General features: G+C 41.3%; 1 protein-coding gene across 2 annotated transcripts in view; it reads left to right on the forward strand.

Moving 5' to 3' along the window:
- Nucleotides 1-15774, forward strand: part of SORT1 (sortilin 1) — an 86748-nt gene that overhangs the window by 57441 nt on the left and 13533 nt on the right. For both annotated transcript variants that reach the window (XM_064282451.1, XM_064282452.1), the window contains exons 9-13: nt 25-169; nt 1020-1175; nt 12542-12648; nt 14479-14581; nt 15302-15470. In XM_064282451.1, coding sequence (XP_064138521.1) covers nt 25-169; nt 1020-1175; nt 12542-12648; nt 14479-14581; nt 15302-15470 — 680 coding nt within the window. The remainder of the gene's footprint in view (nt 1-24; nt 170-1019; nt 1176-12541; nt 12649-14478; nt 14582-15301; nt 15471-15774) is intronic.

The following is a 15774-nucleotide window of genomic DNA, read 5'->3' on the forward strand; positions in this document are numbered from 1 at the left end:
AGACAAATATTGCATTTGTTCCAGGATACAACAAGAAGGATCCATGTGTCAGCGGATCAGGGGGACACCTGGAGCATGGCCCAGCTCCCCTCTGTGGGGCAGGAACAGTTCTATTCTATCCTGGCAGCTAATGATGACATGGTGTTCATGCATGTAGATGAACCTGGGGGTAAGAGCTTTTTCACTAAAGTGGCCCAGCCTTGAATGCATAGAGATCTGAACTTTGAGCTCCACTTTGAATAGCTTTCCTTCTTACATGTCAATATTCCCTCTTACCCCTAGGAATTTTTTAGTGTCCTGCTGAATAATACCTTGTCTTGGAGATAATAGGTAGCCTCTGTTAAAAAGGCCACCTGTTTTGACAATCCAGTATAGTTTGTGTGTATGCTGGAGTCTTTTAGAGCAGTGCTTCTCAAAGAATGGTTGGTGGGCTGGTGCTGATTCTCAAGCTATTTGTCATCAGATAAGTACAGAAATTGAGAGCAAGTGTTTAAAAACTCTTAGTCATTTAACAAAGAATTTTATATCTGTTGAATCTAATAATAAAAAAGTTGGGGCTTGTATTTTTTATGTCTTTTCTGTTTCACATTTCTACTCATTTATTTTATTATATTTTACAAAGGCATCAGTTTGTTACCTGTTAGAAATAAAAAAAAAAAAATTGATCTTCGCCCACAGATAGTTTGAGAAGCATTGTTCTAGACTCTCAAATTTTAGAGATGCGTAAGATGTGAATCTACGCGCAGTGTCTCTGCCACCAGAATAGATCTGGGAAGAGCTTTTCTGTAGCATCTGATTAATTCATTCAACAAACTAAGCATCTGTCATACGCTGGACACTAAGCTGGGTATTAGAATTAAAGACGTGCCTAAAGCTCTCAAGCATTAACCTTGGTTAACTCTCAGGTCTGCGTCTACTTCACGAAGAGCAACACTTTGCTAACGTATGTATAGTTGAACTACTGCTTTCTCTCTCTCCTCTCCCGAGACTTAGTGTTTTTGTTTGCTTGCGTATTTCAGATACTGGATTTGGCACAATCTTTACCTCAGATGATCGAGGCATTGTCTATTCCAAGTCTTTGGACCGGCATCTCTACACTACCACTGGTGGGGAGACGGACTTTACCAACGTGACCTCCCTCCGCGGGGTCTACATAACAAGCGTGCTTTCCGAGGGTGAGTGTGGTTGGGCACAGCTCTCCTTCCGCCCTGCCCCTTCAGCTGGGAGTTGAAGCTTTGGGGCGACTGATGGTCCTATCCCCCCAGGAGTGTTGCTTGCTTAGCCGACACACCTACTTATGTAAATTATGGCTCCTATTTTAAATGAGTTATGGTGAATAGGACTAGGAGAGAGTAAAGCAGCAGCAGGTAGAAAGAGATTTTTTGGAGGATTCTACAGGCATACCTGATTTTTTTGTGCTTTACTTTATTATGCTTCACAGATACAGCATTTTTTTTTTTTTTTTTTTCACTAATTGAAGGTTTGCGGCAACCCTGCAAGTCTCTTGGTGCCATTTTTCCAATAGCATGTGCTCACTTTGTGTCCCTGTGTCACATTTTGGTAATTCTCACAATATTCCAAACTTTTTCATTATTATTATATCTGTGATCAGTGATCTTTGATGTTACTATTGTAATTGTTTTGGGGCACCATGAACCGTGCCCGTATACGATGGCGACCTTAACTGATACATATTGTGTGTTCTGACTGTTCCACTGACTGGCCGTTTCCCCATCTCTCTCCCGTCCTCAGGCCTCCCTATTCCCAGAGACACGACAGTATTGAAATTAGGTCAGTTAATAACCTTACAGTGGCCTCTTAAGTGTTCACACAAAAGGAAAAGTTGCACGTCCCTCACTTTAAATCAGAAGCTACGGGTGATTAAGCTTAGTGAGGAAGGCATATGAAAAGCTGAGACAGACTGAAAGCTAGGCCTCTTGTGCCAGTTAGCCAGGTTGCGAATGCAAAGGAAAAGTCCTGGAAGGAAATGAAAAGTGCTACTCAAGTAAACACACGAATGATCAGAAAGGGAAACAGCCTTATTGCTGATACGGAGAAAGCTTTAGTGGTCTGGATAGAAGATCAGACCAGCCACAACATTCCCTTAAGCCAAAGCCTAAGCCAGAGCAAGGCCCTAACTCTCTTCAATTCTGTGAAGGGTGAGAGAGATTAGTAAACTGCAGAAGAAAAGTTTGAAGCTAGCAGAGATTGGCCCATGAGGTTTAAGGAAAGAAGCTGTCTGTGAAACATAAAAGTGCGAGGGGAAGCAGCAAGCGCTGATGTAGAAACGGCAGCAAGTTCTCCAGGAGATCTAGCTGAGATGATTGATGAAGGGGCTACACTAGACAGCAGAATTTTGGTGAGGACGACACACCTTGTGTTGGAAGAAGAGCCCGTTTAGGACTTCCATAGCCAGAGAGGAGAAGTCAGTGCCTGGCTTCAAAGCTTCAAAGGACAGGCCGACTCTCTTGTTTGGGCCTAATGCAGCTGGTGACTATAAGTTGAAACCAGTGCTCATTTACCATTCTGAAAATCCAGAATTATGCCCAAACTACTCTGCCTGTACTGTACACATGGAACAACAAAGCCTGTATGACAGCACATCTGTTTACAACGTGGCTTACTTAATGTCTTGAGCCTGCTGTTGAGACTTCCTGCTCAGAAAAAAAGATCCCTTTCAAAATATTACTGCTCGTTGACAATGCACCTGGTCACCCAAGAGCAATGATGGAGATGTACAGAGATTAATGTTGTTCTCATGCCTGCTGACACAACATCCATTCTGCAGACCAAGGATCAAGAAGTAATTTCGGCTTTAAAGTCTTATTTAAGAAATACATTTTGTAAGGCTATAGCTGCCATAGACATGATTCCTGTGATGGATCTGGGCAAAGTAAATTAAAAACATTCTGGAAAGGAGTCACCATTCTAAATGCCACTGAGACCATTAGTGATTCTTGAGAGGAGATCAAAATGTCAACATTAACAGAAGTTTGGAAGAAGTTGATTCCAGCCCTCATGGATGACTTTGAGGGGTTCAAGACTTCAGTGGATGAAGGAACTGCAGATGTGGTGGGAATAGTAAGAGAACTAGAATTAGAAGTGGAGCCTGAAAATGTGACTGAATTGTTGCAATCTCATGAGAAAACTTTAACGGACAAGGAATTGCTTCTTACAGATGAGCAAAGAAAGTAGTTTCTTGAGATGGAATCTACTCCTAGTGAAGATGCTGTGAACATTGTTGAAATGACAACAAAGGACTTAGAATAGTACATAATCTTAGTTGAGAGGATTGACTCCAATTTTGAAGGCAGTTCTACTGTGGATAAAATGCTATCAAACAGCACTGCATGCTACAGAAAGGGAGAGTCGATCGAAGCAGCAAACTTCACTGTTGGCTTATTTTAAGAAATTGCCACAGCCACCCCAACCTGCAGCAACCACCACCCTAATCAGCCAGCCCCCATCAACATCAAGACAAGACCATACACCAGCAAAAAGATTACAACTCACTGAAGGCTCAGATGACAGCATTTTTTAGCAATAAACTACTTTTTAATTAAGGTACCTACATTGTTTTTTCCCCCATGTGTCTGTCAGTTTGCCATACTGTGGTGGCTTGTGTGTTGCTGTGATACTGGAAGTTATGCCACTGGTATTTCAAATACCAGCGGAGTCACCCAGAACAGGTTTCAACAGAACTTCTAGATTAAGACAGACTAGGAAGAAGGACCTGAAGGTCTGTTTTCCGAAAAAATTGGCCAGTGACAACCTTAGGAGTAGCAATGAAACATTGTCTGATATAGTGCCAGAAGATGAGCCCCTCAGGTTGGAAGGCATTCAAAATATGACTGGGGAAGAACTGCCTCCTCAGAGTGTAGAGCCAACGTTAACGATGTGGCTGGAGTCAAGCTTTCGGGACCTTTATTTGCTGATGTGGCACAACTCAAAGTGAGAATAAACAGCTGCAAACATTGGAACATGGAGTGTACAAAGTATGAATCTAGGAAAATTGGAAGTCGACAAAAATGAAGTGGAATGCATAAAGATTGATATCCTAGGCATCGTTGTTGTTAGGTGCTGTCGAGTTGGTTCCAACTCCTAACGAGCCTGTGTACAACAGGATGAGACGTTGCCCCATCCTGCGCCTTCCTCACCATCGTTGCTTGAGCCTGTTGTTGCACCCACTGGTCAGTCCACCTCATTGAGGGTCTTCCACTTTTTTGCTGACCCTTTACCAAGCGTGTTCTTCTTCTTCAGGGACACGTTCATCCTGATAACATGTCTAAAGTATGTGAGACGAAGTCTTGCCATCCTCACTTACAGTGAGCACTCTGGCTGTACTTCTTGCAGGACTAATTTGTTTGTTCTTCTGGAAGTGCATGATATATTCAATATTCTTCCTCGACACCGTAATTCAAAGGCATCAGTTCTTCTTCAGTCTTCCTTATTTGTTGTCCTGCTTTCCCATGCATATGAGGCGATTGAAAGCACCCCGGCTTGGGTCAGGCAGACATTAGCCCTTAAAATGACATCCTTGCTTTTAAGAACTTGAAAGAGGTCTTTTGCAACAGATTTGCCCAATGCAACGCATTGTTTGATTTGACTGCCGCTTCCGTGGGAATTGATTGTGAATCCAAGTAAAATGAAACCCTTGACAATGTCAGTCTTTCCTGTGTTTATCGTGATGTTACCAATTGGTCCAATTGTGAGGATTTTTGTTTTCTTTATTTTGAGGTGTAATCCATACTGAGGAAACCCTGGCGGTGTAGGGATTAAGAGTTAAACAGCTGCTAACCAAAAGGTTGGTGGTTCAAATCCACCAGACACTCCTTGAAAACACCATAGAGCAGTTCTTCTCTGTCCTATAGGGTTGCTATGAGTCAGAATTGACTCGATGGCAGCAGGTTTAGTTTTTTTTAATCTATACTGAAGGTTGTGGTCTTTGATCTTCATCAGTTAGTGCTTCAAGTCCTCTTCACTTTGAGCAAGCAACTGTGTCATCTGCGTATTGCAGGTTGTTGATGAGTCTTCCACCAATCCTGATACCGTGTTCTTCATATAGTCCAACTTCTCAGATTATTTGCTCAGCATACAGGTTGAATGAGTATGGTGAAAGGAAACAACCCTGATGCTTACCTTTGCTGACTTTAAACCATGCAGTATCCCCTTGTTCTGTTTGAAAGAATGTCTTTTGGCCTATGTACAGGTTCCTCATATGCACAATTAAGTGTTCTAGAATTCCCATTCTTCACAATGTTATCCATAATTTGTTATGATCCACACAGTCAAATGTATCTGTATAGTCAATAAAACACGGGTAAATATCTTTCTGGTATTCTCTGTGTTCAGCCATGATCCTTCTAATATCAGTAATATCCCTTGTTCCGCGTCCTCTTCTGAGTTCAGCTTGAATTTATGGTAGCTCCCTGTCAATGTACTGCTACAACTGCTTTTCATTGATCTTCAGCAAAATTTTACTTGTTTGTGACATTAATGATATTGTTCGATAATTTCCGCATTCTGTTGGATCCTTTCTTTAGAATTGGGTTCAAATATGGATCTCTTCCAGTCAGTTGGCCAGGTAAGCTGTTTTCCAGATTTCTTGACAGACGAGTGAGCACTTCCAGCAGTGCATCCATTTGTTGAAACAGTTGGTATTCCGTCAGTTCCTGGAGCTTTGTTCCTTGCCAGTGCTTTCAGTGCAGCTTGGATTTCTTCATTCATTACCATCCGTTCTTGATCACCTCCTACATTCTGAAATGGTTGAATGTTCACCAGTTCTTTTTGGTACAGTGACTTTTTGTATTCCTTCCGTTTTCTTTTGATGCTTCCCGCATTGTTTAGTATTTTCCCCATAGAGTCTTTCAGTATTGCAACTCGAAGCTTGAATTTTTTCTTTAGTTCTTTCAGCTTGAGAAATTCCAAAGTGTTCTTCCCTTTTGATTTTCTATCTCCAGGTCTTTGCACATCTCCTTATAACACTTTGTCTTCTCAAGCCGCCCTTTGAAATCTTCTTTTCAGCTCTTCTAATTCGTCGTTTCTTCCTTTTGCTTTAGCTGCTCTATGTTCAGGAACAACTTTGAGTCTCTTCTGACATCCATTTTGGTCTTTTCTTTCTTTCCTGTGTTTTTAATGATCTCTTGCTTTCTTTATGTATGATGCCCTTGATATCATTCCACAACTCATCTGTTCTTCACTCATTAGGGTTCAGTGCATCAAATCTGTTCTTCAGATGGTCTCCAAATTCAGGTGAGATATACTCAAGGTCGTACTTTGGCTCTGGTAGTTTGTTCTTAATTTCTTCAACTTCACCTTTAACTTGCAGATGAGCAGTTGATGGTCTGTTCCACAGTCAGCCCCTGGCCTTGTTCTAACTTACCATACTGAGCTTTTCATTGTCTCTTTCCACAGATGTAGTCAGTTTGATTCCTGTGTATTCCATCTGATGAGGTCCACATGTGTAGTCGCGGTTTATGTTGTTGAAAAAAGGTTTTTGCAATGAAAAAGTTGTTGGCCTTACAAAATTCTATCATGTGACCCCCAGTGTCATTTCTATCACCAAGGCCATATTTTCCAACTGCCAGTACTTCTCCTTTGTTTCCAACTTTCGCATTCCAGTCGCCAGTAATTATCAGTGCATCTTGATGGCACGTTTGATCAGTTTTAGACTGTAGAAGTTGGTACAAATCCTCCTAGGCATTAGTGAGTTGAAATGGACTGTATTGACCATTTTAAATCAGACAATCACATGACCTCCTGTGCTGGGAATGACAAATTGAGAAGAATGACATTGCATTCATTGTCAAAAAGAAAATTTCCATCCTGAAGTACAGTGCAGTCACTGATAGAATATCTGTATACCTACAAGGAAGACCAGTTAATACAACCATTATTCAAATTTACACACCAACCACTAATGCCAAACATGGTGAAACTGAAGATTTTTACCAACTTCTGCAGCCTGAAATTGATCAAACATGCATTCAAGATGCATTGATAATTACTGGTGAGTGGAATACAAAAGTTGGAAACACAGAAGGATCTGTAGTTGGAAAGTATGGTCTTGGTGATAGAAATAATGCCAGCGATCACATGATAGAATTTTGCAAGACCAACTTCTGCATTGCAAATACCTTTTTTCAACGACGTAAATGGATCTCACTGGATGGAAAACAAAGGAATCAAATCTACTACATCTGTGGAAAGAGACAATAGAAGAGCTCAATATCATCAGTAAGAACAAGGCCAGGGGCCAACTGCTGGATAGACCATCAGTTGCTTATATGTAGGTTCAAGATGAGCTGAAAAGTTAGAGCAAGTCTACGAGAACCAAAATATGGCCTTGAGTTGCAGTTTTGAAGGATTCTATGGGCAAAATATTGAATGACACAGGAAACATCAAAAGAAGGTGGAAGGAATAAACAGTCACTGTACCAAAAAGAATTGGTTGACATTTGACCTTTTCTGGAGGTAGCATATGATCAAGAACCAATGGTATTAAAGGAAGAAGTCCAAGCTGCACTAGAGGCATTAGCAAAACACTGGGCTTCACAAACTGACAGACTACTACTTGAGATGTTTCAGCAAACAGATGCAGTGCTGCAGGTGCTCACTTGTCTATGTCAAGAAATGTGGAAGACAGTTACCTGGCCAGCCAACTGGAAGAGATCCATATTTGTGCCCATTCCAAAGAAAGGTGATCCAACAGAATGTGGAAATTATCAAACAATATCATTAATATCACAAACAAGTAAAATTTTGCTGAAGATCATTCAAAAGCAGTTGCAGCATTACATTGACCAGGGAACTGCCAGAAATTTAAGCTGAATGCAGAAGAGGACATGGAATGAGAGAGATCATTGCTGATGTCAGATGAATCTTGGCTGAAAGCAGACAACACGAGAAAGATGTTTACTATGTTTTATTGACTGTGCAAAGGCATTCAACTGTATGGATCGTAACAAATTATGGATAACATCGTGAAGAATGGGAATTCCAGAACACTTAATTGTGCTCATGAGGAACCTGTACGTAGAACAAGGGGATACTGCATGGTTTAAAATCAGGAAAGGTGTATGTCAGGGCTGTATCCTTTCACTATACCTATCCCATCTGTATGCTGAGCAGATAATCCGAGAAGCTGAACTATACGAAGAAGAACACAGCATCAGGACTAGAGGAAGACTCATTAACAACCTGAGATATGCCGATGACACAATTGCTTGCTGAAAGTGAAGAGGACTGGAAGCACTTACTGATGAAGATCAAAAACTGTAGCCTTCTATATGGATTAAACTTCAACATAAAGAAAACAAAAATCCTCCCAACTGGACCAGTAAGCAGCATCATGATAAATGGAGAGAATATTGGAGTTGTCAAGGATTTAATTTTACTTGGATCCCCAATTAGTGCCCATGGAAGCAGCAGTCAAGAAATCAGAGGACATACTACATTGGGCAAATCTGCTGCAAAAGACCTCTTTCAAATGTTGAAAAGCAAAGATGTCAGTTTGAGGACTAAGGTGTGCCTGACCCAAAGCATGATATTTTCCTTCGTCTCATATGCATGAGAAAGCTGGACTATGAATAAGGAAGACCAAAGAAGAATTGATGCCTTTGAATTATGGTTTTGGAAAAGAATATTGAATATACCATGGACTGCCAGAAGAGCAAATAATTCTGTCTTGGAAGTAATACAGCGAGAGTTCTCCTTTGAAGTAAGGATGGCAAGACTTCATCTCCTGTACATTGGCCGTGTTATCAGGAAGGGTGAATCCCTTGAGAGGGACATCATGCTTGGTAAGGTAGAGGATCATCAAAAAAGAGGAAGACCCTCGATGAAGTGGATTGACACAGTGGCTGTAACGGTGGGCTCAAACAGCAACAATTGTGAGAATGGCACAGGATCAGGCAGTGTTTCATTCTGTTGTATATAGGGTTGCTATGACTTGGAACCAACTCAACGGCACCTAACAAGTGTCTTTTTAGACATAATGCTATTGCACACTTAATAGACTACATTGTAGTGTAAATATAACTTCTGTATGCACTGGGAAACCAGAAAATTTGTGTGACTCGCTTTATTGTGATACTCAATTTATTGCATGGTTTGGACCCTAATCTACGATATCTCTGAAGTATGCCTTACGTTCTTTAGTTTATACTAGTCTTCTGCGTTAAGAGATTTAAGCCTGGATGTGAACCACTTTCTGCTTTTTTCCTCATAGTGGGCAGGGCAATAGCCTGCCAAGGTTCTTGCATTCTAGTCGATGGCTCTGCAAAGCTCACCTTTACTGAGGCCCAATTATATAAACACATTACTCTAAAGTAAGAAAAAAAACCTCTTAAAGTTTTATTTTATTTATGTATTTTTGATAGGAGGTAGGGCTCTTAGTTTTTATTTTGTAAAGATCTTGCAGTGGTCTGCAGGGTCTTAAGCAGTGTGGCCCCCTGTTGACCTCACCTGCAGCGCCCCTCTTCACTCACTCTCCCCATTCATACTAGCCTCCTGCCTTAGACTAAATTCCTTAAACACACCAGGTGTGCACATTCCAGGTTTAGAGATTTGCATCAGTTATCCCCTCTATTTCCCCAGCTATTTGCAAGGCTTATGCCTTCCTCTTTTGAGTCTTTGTCACTTTCTCACCAAGACCTGTCCTGACTGTCCTGTTTAGAATTCCAGCCAGCCATCCTCCACCCATACACATGGACTCCTAATTTCCTTTCTGTTGTGTAAGTTTTTTTCCATAGTAATTAGTTTCTAGCATACTATGTAATTTGCTCGTTTCTGTGTCTAGTGTTTGTCTCACCTTACTGGAATGTATGTTCACAAAGACATTCGTCTGTTTTGTTCACTGATATATTCCCAAAGGCTTAGAAGTTTCTTACAATATAGGCACTCAGTAAATGTTTATTAAATAACTGAAGTTTCCTATTTCCTTCATTTGCTTTCTTATTTCTTTTTCCTTGGAAAATTCAAGGTATGTTGTCTCAAAATTTAACTTGCAACAGCCTATATCATTAAAAATAGAGAATGGGAAAGAGACATGAGAAGGTAAAAAAAAGGCATAAGAGATATAGGATGTGGGTTAATGGAGAGTAATTAGGAATTATTAATTTAGATTTATGTACACAAGATTGTAATCTTGAGAGTCCCTAAAGTCAGATGTCATATCCTTGTCTGCCTAAAGATTAGGGTGCCTTTCCATTGTAGATTTTACCCCCAAGGCAAGTAAGGAAGAATGGATGTCAGTCTTTTAGTGTTGGTAAGGAGATACAAGGTATCTTTTTTCAGAAATATCAGTTCTAGATGGATTTTCAAATCATCTGGATCCTGTTCAAGTGGAAAGCCTTCTTAAAATATCACATTTAGAGTTGAGAATCTCCTGGAAGCCTTTTTTGTGAGTACCCAACCTGATAAGGTGTGTAAGTGCATCTGCCCCCTGCAACTCAGTAGCTAAAACGCAGTGCCGGTAACACCGATTGAGGGCGAGGTATGCGCAGCTTGACAAAGGTAAACAACGTCACTAAAACGTACACAAGAAGAAAAGACTTGCTGGTCATTGCCGAGGCATATATAATTTTGAAACAACAGCAACAATAGCCAAAAAATATGTGTGCAGGTATATATGTAGACATGTATGTGTATAGGTATATATATGTGAGTATATTTAGGTGTGTGCAAATGAATATGTATATGCATGTGACTGTATGTACAAATGTTCATCTATATAATAAAGCACAGGGGGTTGCAATTATGGAGACTTCTTAGGTGTAACCAAATACCTCGCAGGATTGGCTTCCTGGCTTTGAAGGATTAGGACTGTAGTCTTGGACATCTCAATTGGCATAATACAGTTCATGAAGTTTATGTTCTACATCCTAGCTTGGTGAGTAGCATCTGGCGTCTTAGAAGCATGTGAACAGCCATCTAAGATACAGCTATTGGTCTCTACTCATCCAGGGCAAAATAGAAGGAAACCAAAGACTCAAAGAAGAAACTAGTCTAACAGACTAACAGCCTACGTGAACCACGGCCTCATCTACTCTGAGACCAGAAGAACTAGATGGTGTCCGGTTGTCACTACTGACTGTTCTGGTCAGGGCTACAATAGATGGACCCTGGTAGAATGGGAGAAAAATGTGGGACAGAATCTCAAAGTCCTAAAAAAAGAAAACAAATAAACAAAAAAAACCCAGACTTACTGGATCAGTTGAAATTGGAAAACTCCCCAAGACCATTGTCCTGAGCCCCCATAAACCACAGCCTCCTCTAACCTGAAACTAGAAGAACTAGATGATGTCCAGCTACCACTACTGACCACTCAGACTGGGATCACAATAGAAGGTCCCAGTTAGAATGGGTGAAAAAAATACAGAACAGAATTAGGAAAAGAAAAAATTACTGCCTGAAAGAGACTGGAGGAACCCCCAAGACTGTTGCCCTAAGATAACCTTCTAACTTGACACTGTAGACACTCTTGGAGGTCACCTTTCAGCCAAATAATAGACGGGGTTATAAAATAAACAGTAACATCTGTGAAGAAGGTACTCCTTAGAACAATCAGCTATATGAGGACCAAAACCAAAGATGAGAAGACAGGGAGGGACAGGGAAACCAGCCTAATGGAAACGGGGAACTGAGGAAGGAAATGGGGAGTACTGACATGTATCAGGGATTGCAACCAAGGTCATGACACAATTTGTGTATGAATCATTGGAAAATGAATTTGCTTATGTAAACTTTCACCTCGAGCACAGTAAAATGTTAAGAATATGTATGAGATGTAAAGGCCAACAATTACTCTAAAGCAAAAATGAGACGATAAGGGGGCAGGGAAACTAGAGTACTAGAAAGAGAACAACCAAAACAAAATTAAAAAGAATGTTGACACATTATGAAAAGTGTAACTAATGTCAGTAAACAATTGTATAGAAATTGTCAAATGGGAACCGAATTTGCTGTGTAAACTTTGACCAAAAATGCAATAAAACGTTATTTAAAAAAAATTATTGCCCTGAAATACTCTTCAAACCTAGAACCAAAACAAACCCCTGAGGTCATCTTTTAGCTAAATAACAGACTGGCTCACAAAATAAAGAATGTCACCTCTGAGTACTGTGTTCCTTTAAGAAATCATCTATATGAGACCAAATGGTCAATAATTACTTTGAAACAAAGATGAGAATGTAAGGGGTCAGGGGAGCTAGATTAGTAGAAATGGAACAACCAGAATGGAAATATTAAGAATGTTCATGCATTGGGAAAAATATAACCAATGACACTAAACAATTTGTGTAGAAATTGTTGAGGAGAACTTAAACTGCTCTGTAAACCTTCATCAAAAATACAGTAAAAGATTATTTTTTAAAAATGCAGTGCTTCTCAGTTCCTTAGCAACGCTGAACCGATTTGTTAGGTCGTAAGCTTGTGGGACTCGAGGGCTATAAGGTCTCAGGAGAGAGTATTTTCACGATAAACTAAATTTAATCAGATGCTTCCAAAGCATCAGGCTTAATATCATTCTTTTCCCATTCAGACAATTCTATCCAGACCATGATCACTTTTGACCAAGGTGGAAGGTGGACACACCTGAGGAAGCCTGAAAACAGTGAATGCGACGCTACAGCCAAAAATAAGAATGAGGTTTGTTTTATTGCATTTGTCATATGTATTTAGAGCAAAGCAGCTGTTCTGGTTTGCTCTTCCAGTGCCCGGGCTTTTGAAAAACGAAGTTCAGTACTTAATTAGGGTCTATATCTTATGATGGAAAGCATGGAGGGTATTGAGATTAATTTAGAAATGGGGAAACAGGGATTGTGAAGAAAGATTTATTTACCTTTTAAAGAAAAATCTAAAGGATAATAATTGTGTTTTGCCCACCTGCTGAGTGAGGATAGAATGGACAGACAGGCTGACGATTAGTTAGGGATCAGCATGGCAAGCTGTGAGACCTTAGAAATCCTACAAAAAGCTATAGACCGGCAATTCACAAGCATTGTTTCTGTCAGCAAAACTGTGCTGGTCAGAAACAAGTAGGAGAGGCCTTGGCCTTCTTTTCCCTTCTCCCTGGGCCCCACGTGGCTCCCCGGGCCCCTGGCTGTGGGCGGTGATCTGGTTAGTGCACGTGAAAGCAGGCACGGAGAAACACAAAGGAGTGGCTGAGGGGGCGGGGAGCAGGTTCAGGGATTCCAAGAGTGACAGGTCTTCACAGGCCAAAAAAAGGAAATGAAAAACGGACGTTACAGAATTTTAGAGGAGCTTGGGAAACACTGGGAGATTTCTTATAAAACATGGCAGTTTGGTAGTTCCTGAGCCCTCCTGGGAGTACCTGTCACTTACATCAGCACTCTGTCCTGCAAGACTGGGTTTTTTGTTCTAAGAACCCCAGACAGTGTGAGATAAGGTGTATCTTCCCCAGCCCAACACTCTCTCTCCTTCCCCACAATCATAAGTGCTGTTGATTCCCTCTCTGCCGTCTCTCTTTTTTCCATCCCTCTGCCTTGGCTTTGGAGCCTGGGTGAAGCTGTGGTTAAGAGCTCGGCTGCTAACCAAAAAAGATCAGCAGTTTGAATCCACCAGCTGCTCCTTGGAAACCCTATGGGGCAGTTCTGTTCTATCCTATAGGGTCGCTATGAGTCAAAATTGACTCAAAAGAAGTGGGTTTGGTTTGCTTTGGCCTTGCCTTGCACGCCGTCCTCACCTTGAGCCTGGAACGTACAGTGGCCTTACCACCTTCAGATTCCCTGTGCCTCTCCCTCCTCAGTGCTCTTCATGGCCACCTTTTGCTTGTGAATAAAGTCTGTGCCTCTGGTCTGGTGAATGAAGAGCCTCACCTGTCAGTCTGTCTTCTGCCATTTATCATCACTGCCCACTTCATCACCAGCATACCCTTTGTTGTAACTCACTGTCATACCCTGAACACCTCTTTGGCCTGCTCACGCTGTTCCTGGGAGAAGCTGTGCCCATCTCTCCCTCCCCTAACTGTCCACCAGTGGAAATGCTAACCATCTTCAGTGCCCATCTTCAGCTGGGACCAGCCACTCCTCTTCATTTTATTAATAGTTTGCTTGAACTTCTTTTAAAGTACTTAAAGTACAAACTTTCATTCTGCTTTACAGCTCAGCTGGTTTCTGATTTATTTCTTAAAGACAGGACTGGGGCTTACTTCAAGTCACCACAGTATCTTGTACAGTGTCTGGAATCTGTTATGCATTCGTCAAGTTTATTTGGGTGGAATCACACTCTAAACATTGGTCAGAGGCTTTGGTGTGATGCAATAATAAAATAAACCAAGGCAGATTACACATGAGAAAATAATTGTATAATTTGCTACCAAATATTCTCTTGCATTTCAAAATCAAGAGTATCCCACTGAGGTCTGGGTTAAGTTGAAAGCTTTATTAGAAGGCTCTGTGAGATGAGTAAAGAAATTGCACCTTTGGTTTTAATCTAAGCCTTGTTTTCGTTTCACAGTGCAGTCTTCATATTCACGCTTCCTACAGCATCTCCCAGAAGCTAAACGTTCCAATGGCCCCACTCTCAGAGCCCAACGCCATAGGCATAGTCATCGCTCATGGTAAGAAGCCCTCCTACTCACCATCATGGACAGAAGTATCTGAGCACACTGAAACCCGGTCACAACTTTGGACCCTATAAGAAAACTACTCTAGATACCTTGTACATTCCTTTGGTACCTGGGATTCTTCTTAGACTCCCGTCGCAGACAGCAACATGACTTTTCAGTTCCCAAATCTTTGTTGTCCTTGTTAGCTGCCATTGAGTCAGCTCATGGCAGCCCAAGTACAACAAAATGAAGTGTTGCCTGGTTCTGCTCCATCTCCATGATCGTTGGTAGGTTGAAGTCCATTGTTATGACCACTGTGTATTTTGAGTGCCATCCACCCTAGAAGGCTCATCTTCCAGCACTGTATTGGACAAGTATCCTGCTGTGATCCATAGAGTTTTCACTGGCTGAATTTTGGGAGTAGATTGCTAGGCCTTTTTTCCTAGTCTCTCTTATTCTAGAAGCTCTGCTGAAACCTGTCCACTGTTGGTGACCCTGCTGGTATGTGAAATACTGGTGGCATAACTTCCAGCATCACAGCAACATGCCAGCCACCGTAGTACAACAAGCTGACAGACAGTGGTGGTCCAAATTTTGAGAGACCTTCTTTTCCACCACAAGAGGCCATGTGGGAAATAACGAGAATAAATTCATTCAAAATTACTCTCTATGCAGCAGACCCTCTCTGTTCTGTTGCTGTTTGTGCTGATGAGACGGTGGATTGTGTTGCAGGTAGTGTGGGGGATGCCATCTCAGTTATGGTCCCGGACGTATACATCTCTGATGATGGAGGCTACTCCTGGGCGAAAATGCTGGAAGGACCCCACCATTACACCATCCTGGATTCTGGAGGCATCATTGTGGCCATTGAGCACAGCAGCCGTCCTATCAATGTGATTAAGTATGCATGAACTCATCTGCACCCACACTGTCTGCATAGACGGCAACTGTGGCAATGTCCTTCAGTTTATGGGGGGATGTTACAGAGCCCAGTTCAGATGTTTGCTTTCTGCAGAACTGTAGGGAAGGTTCTTGGAGGGGCTGAGTTTAGAGCAACTCAGATTAAATGGTTTTGCTTTTTCCTCTGACTACTTCTAGCCAATACATTGTGTCATTTTTTTTTTTAAGTATTCTCTTTTCTCTCCATAAAAATAAAAGTATTCAGGCAGAACTTAAGACATCTGAAGTAACAAATTCTTTTAAAA

Source organism: Loxodonta africana, chromosome 3 (genome assembly GCF_030014295.1).
Source record: "Loxodonta africana isolate mLoxAfr1 chromosome 3, mLoxAfr1.hap2, whole genome shotgun sequence".
Taxonomy (NCBI): Eukaryota; Metazoa; Chordata; class Mammalia; order Proboscidea; family Elephantidae; genus Loxodonta; species Loxodonta africana.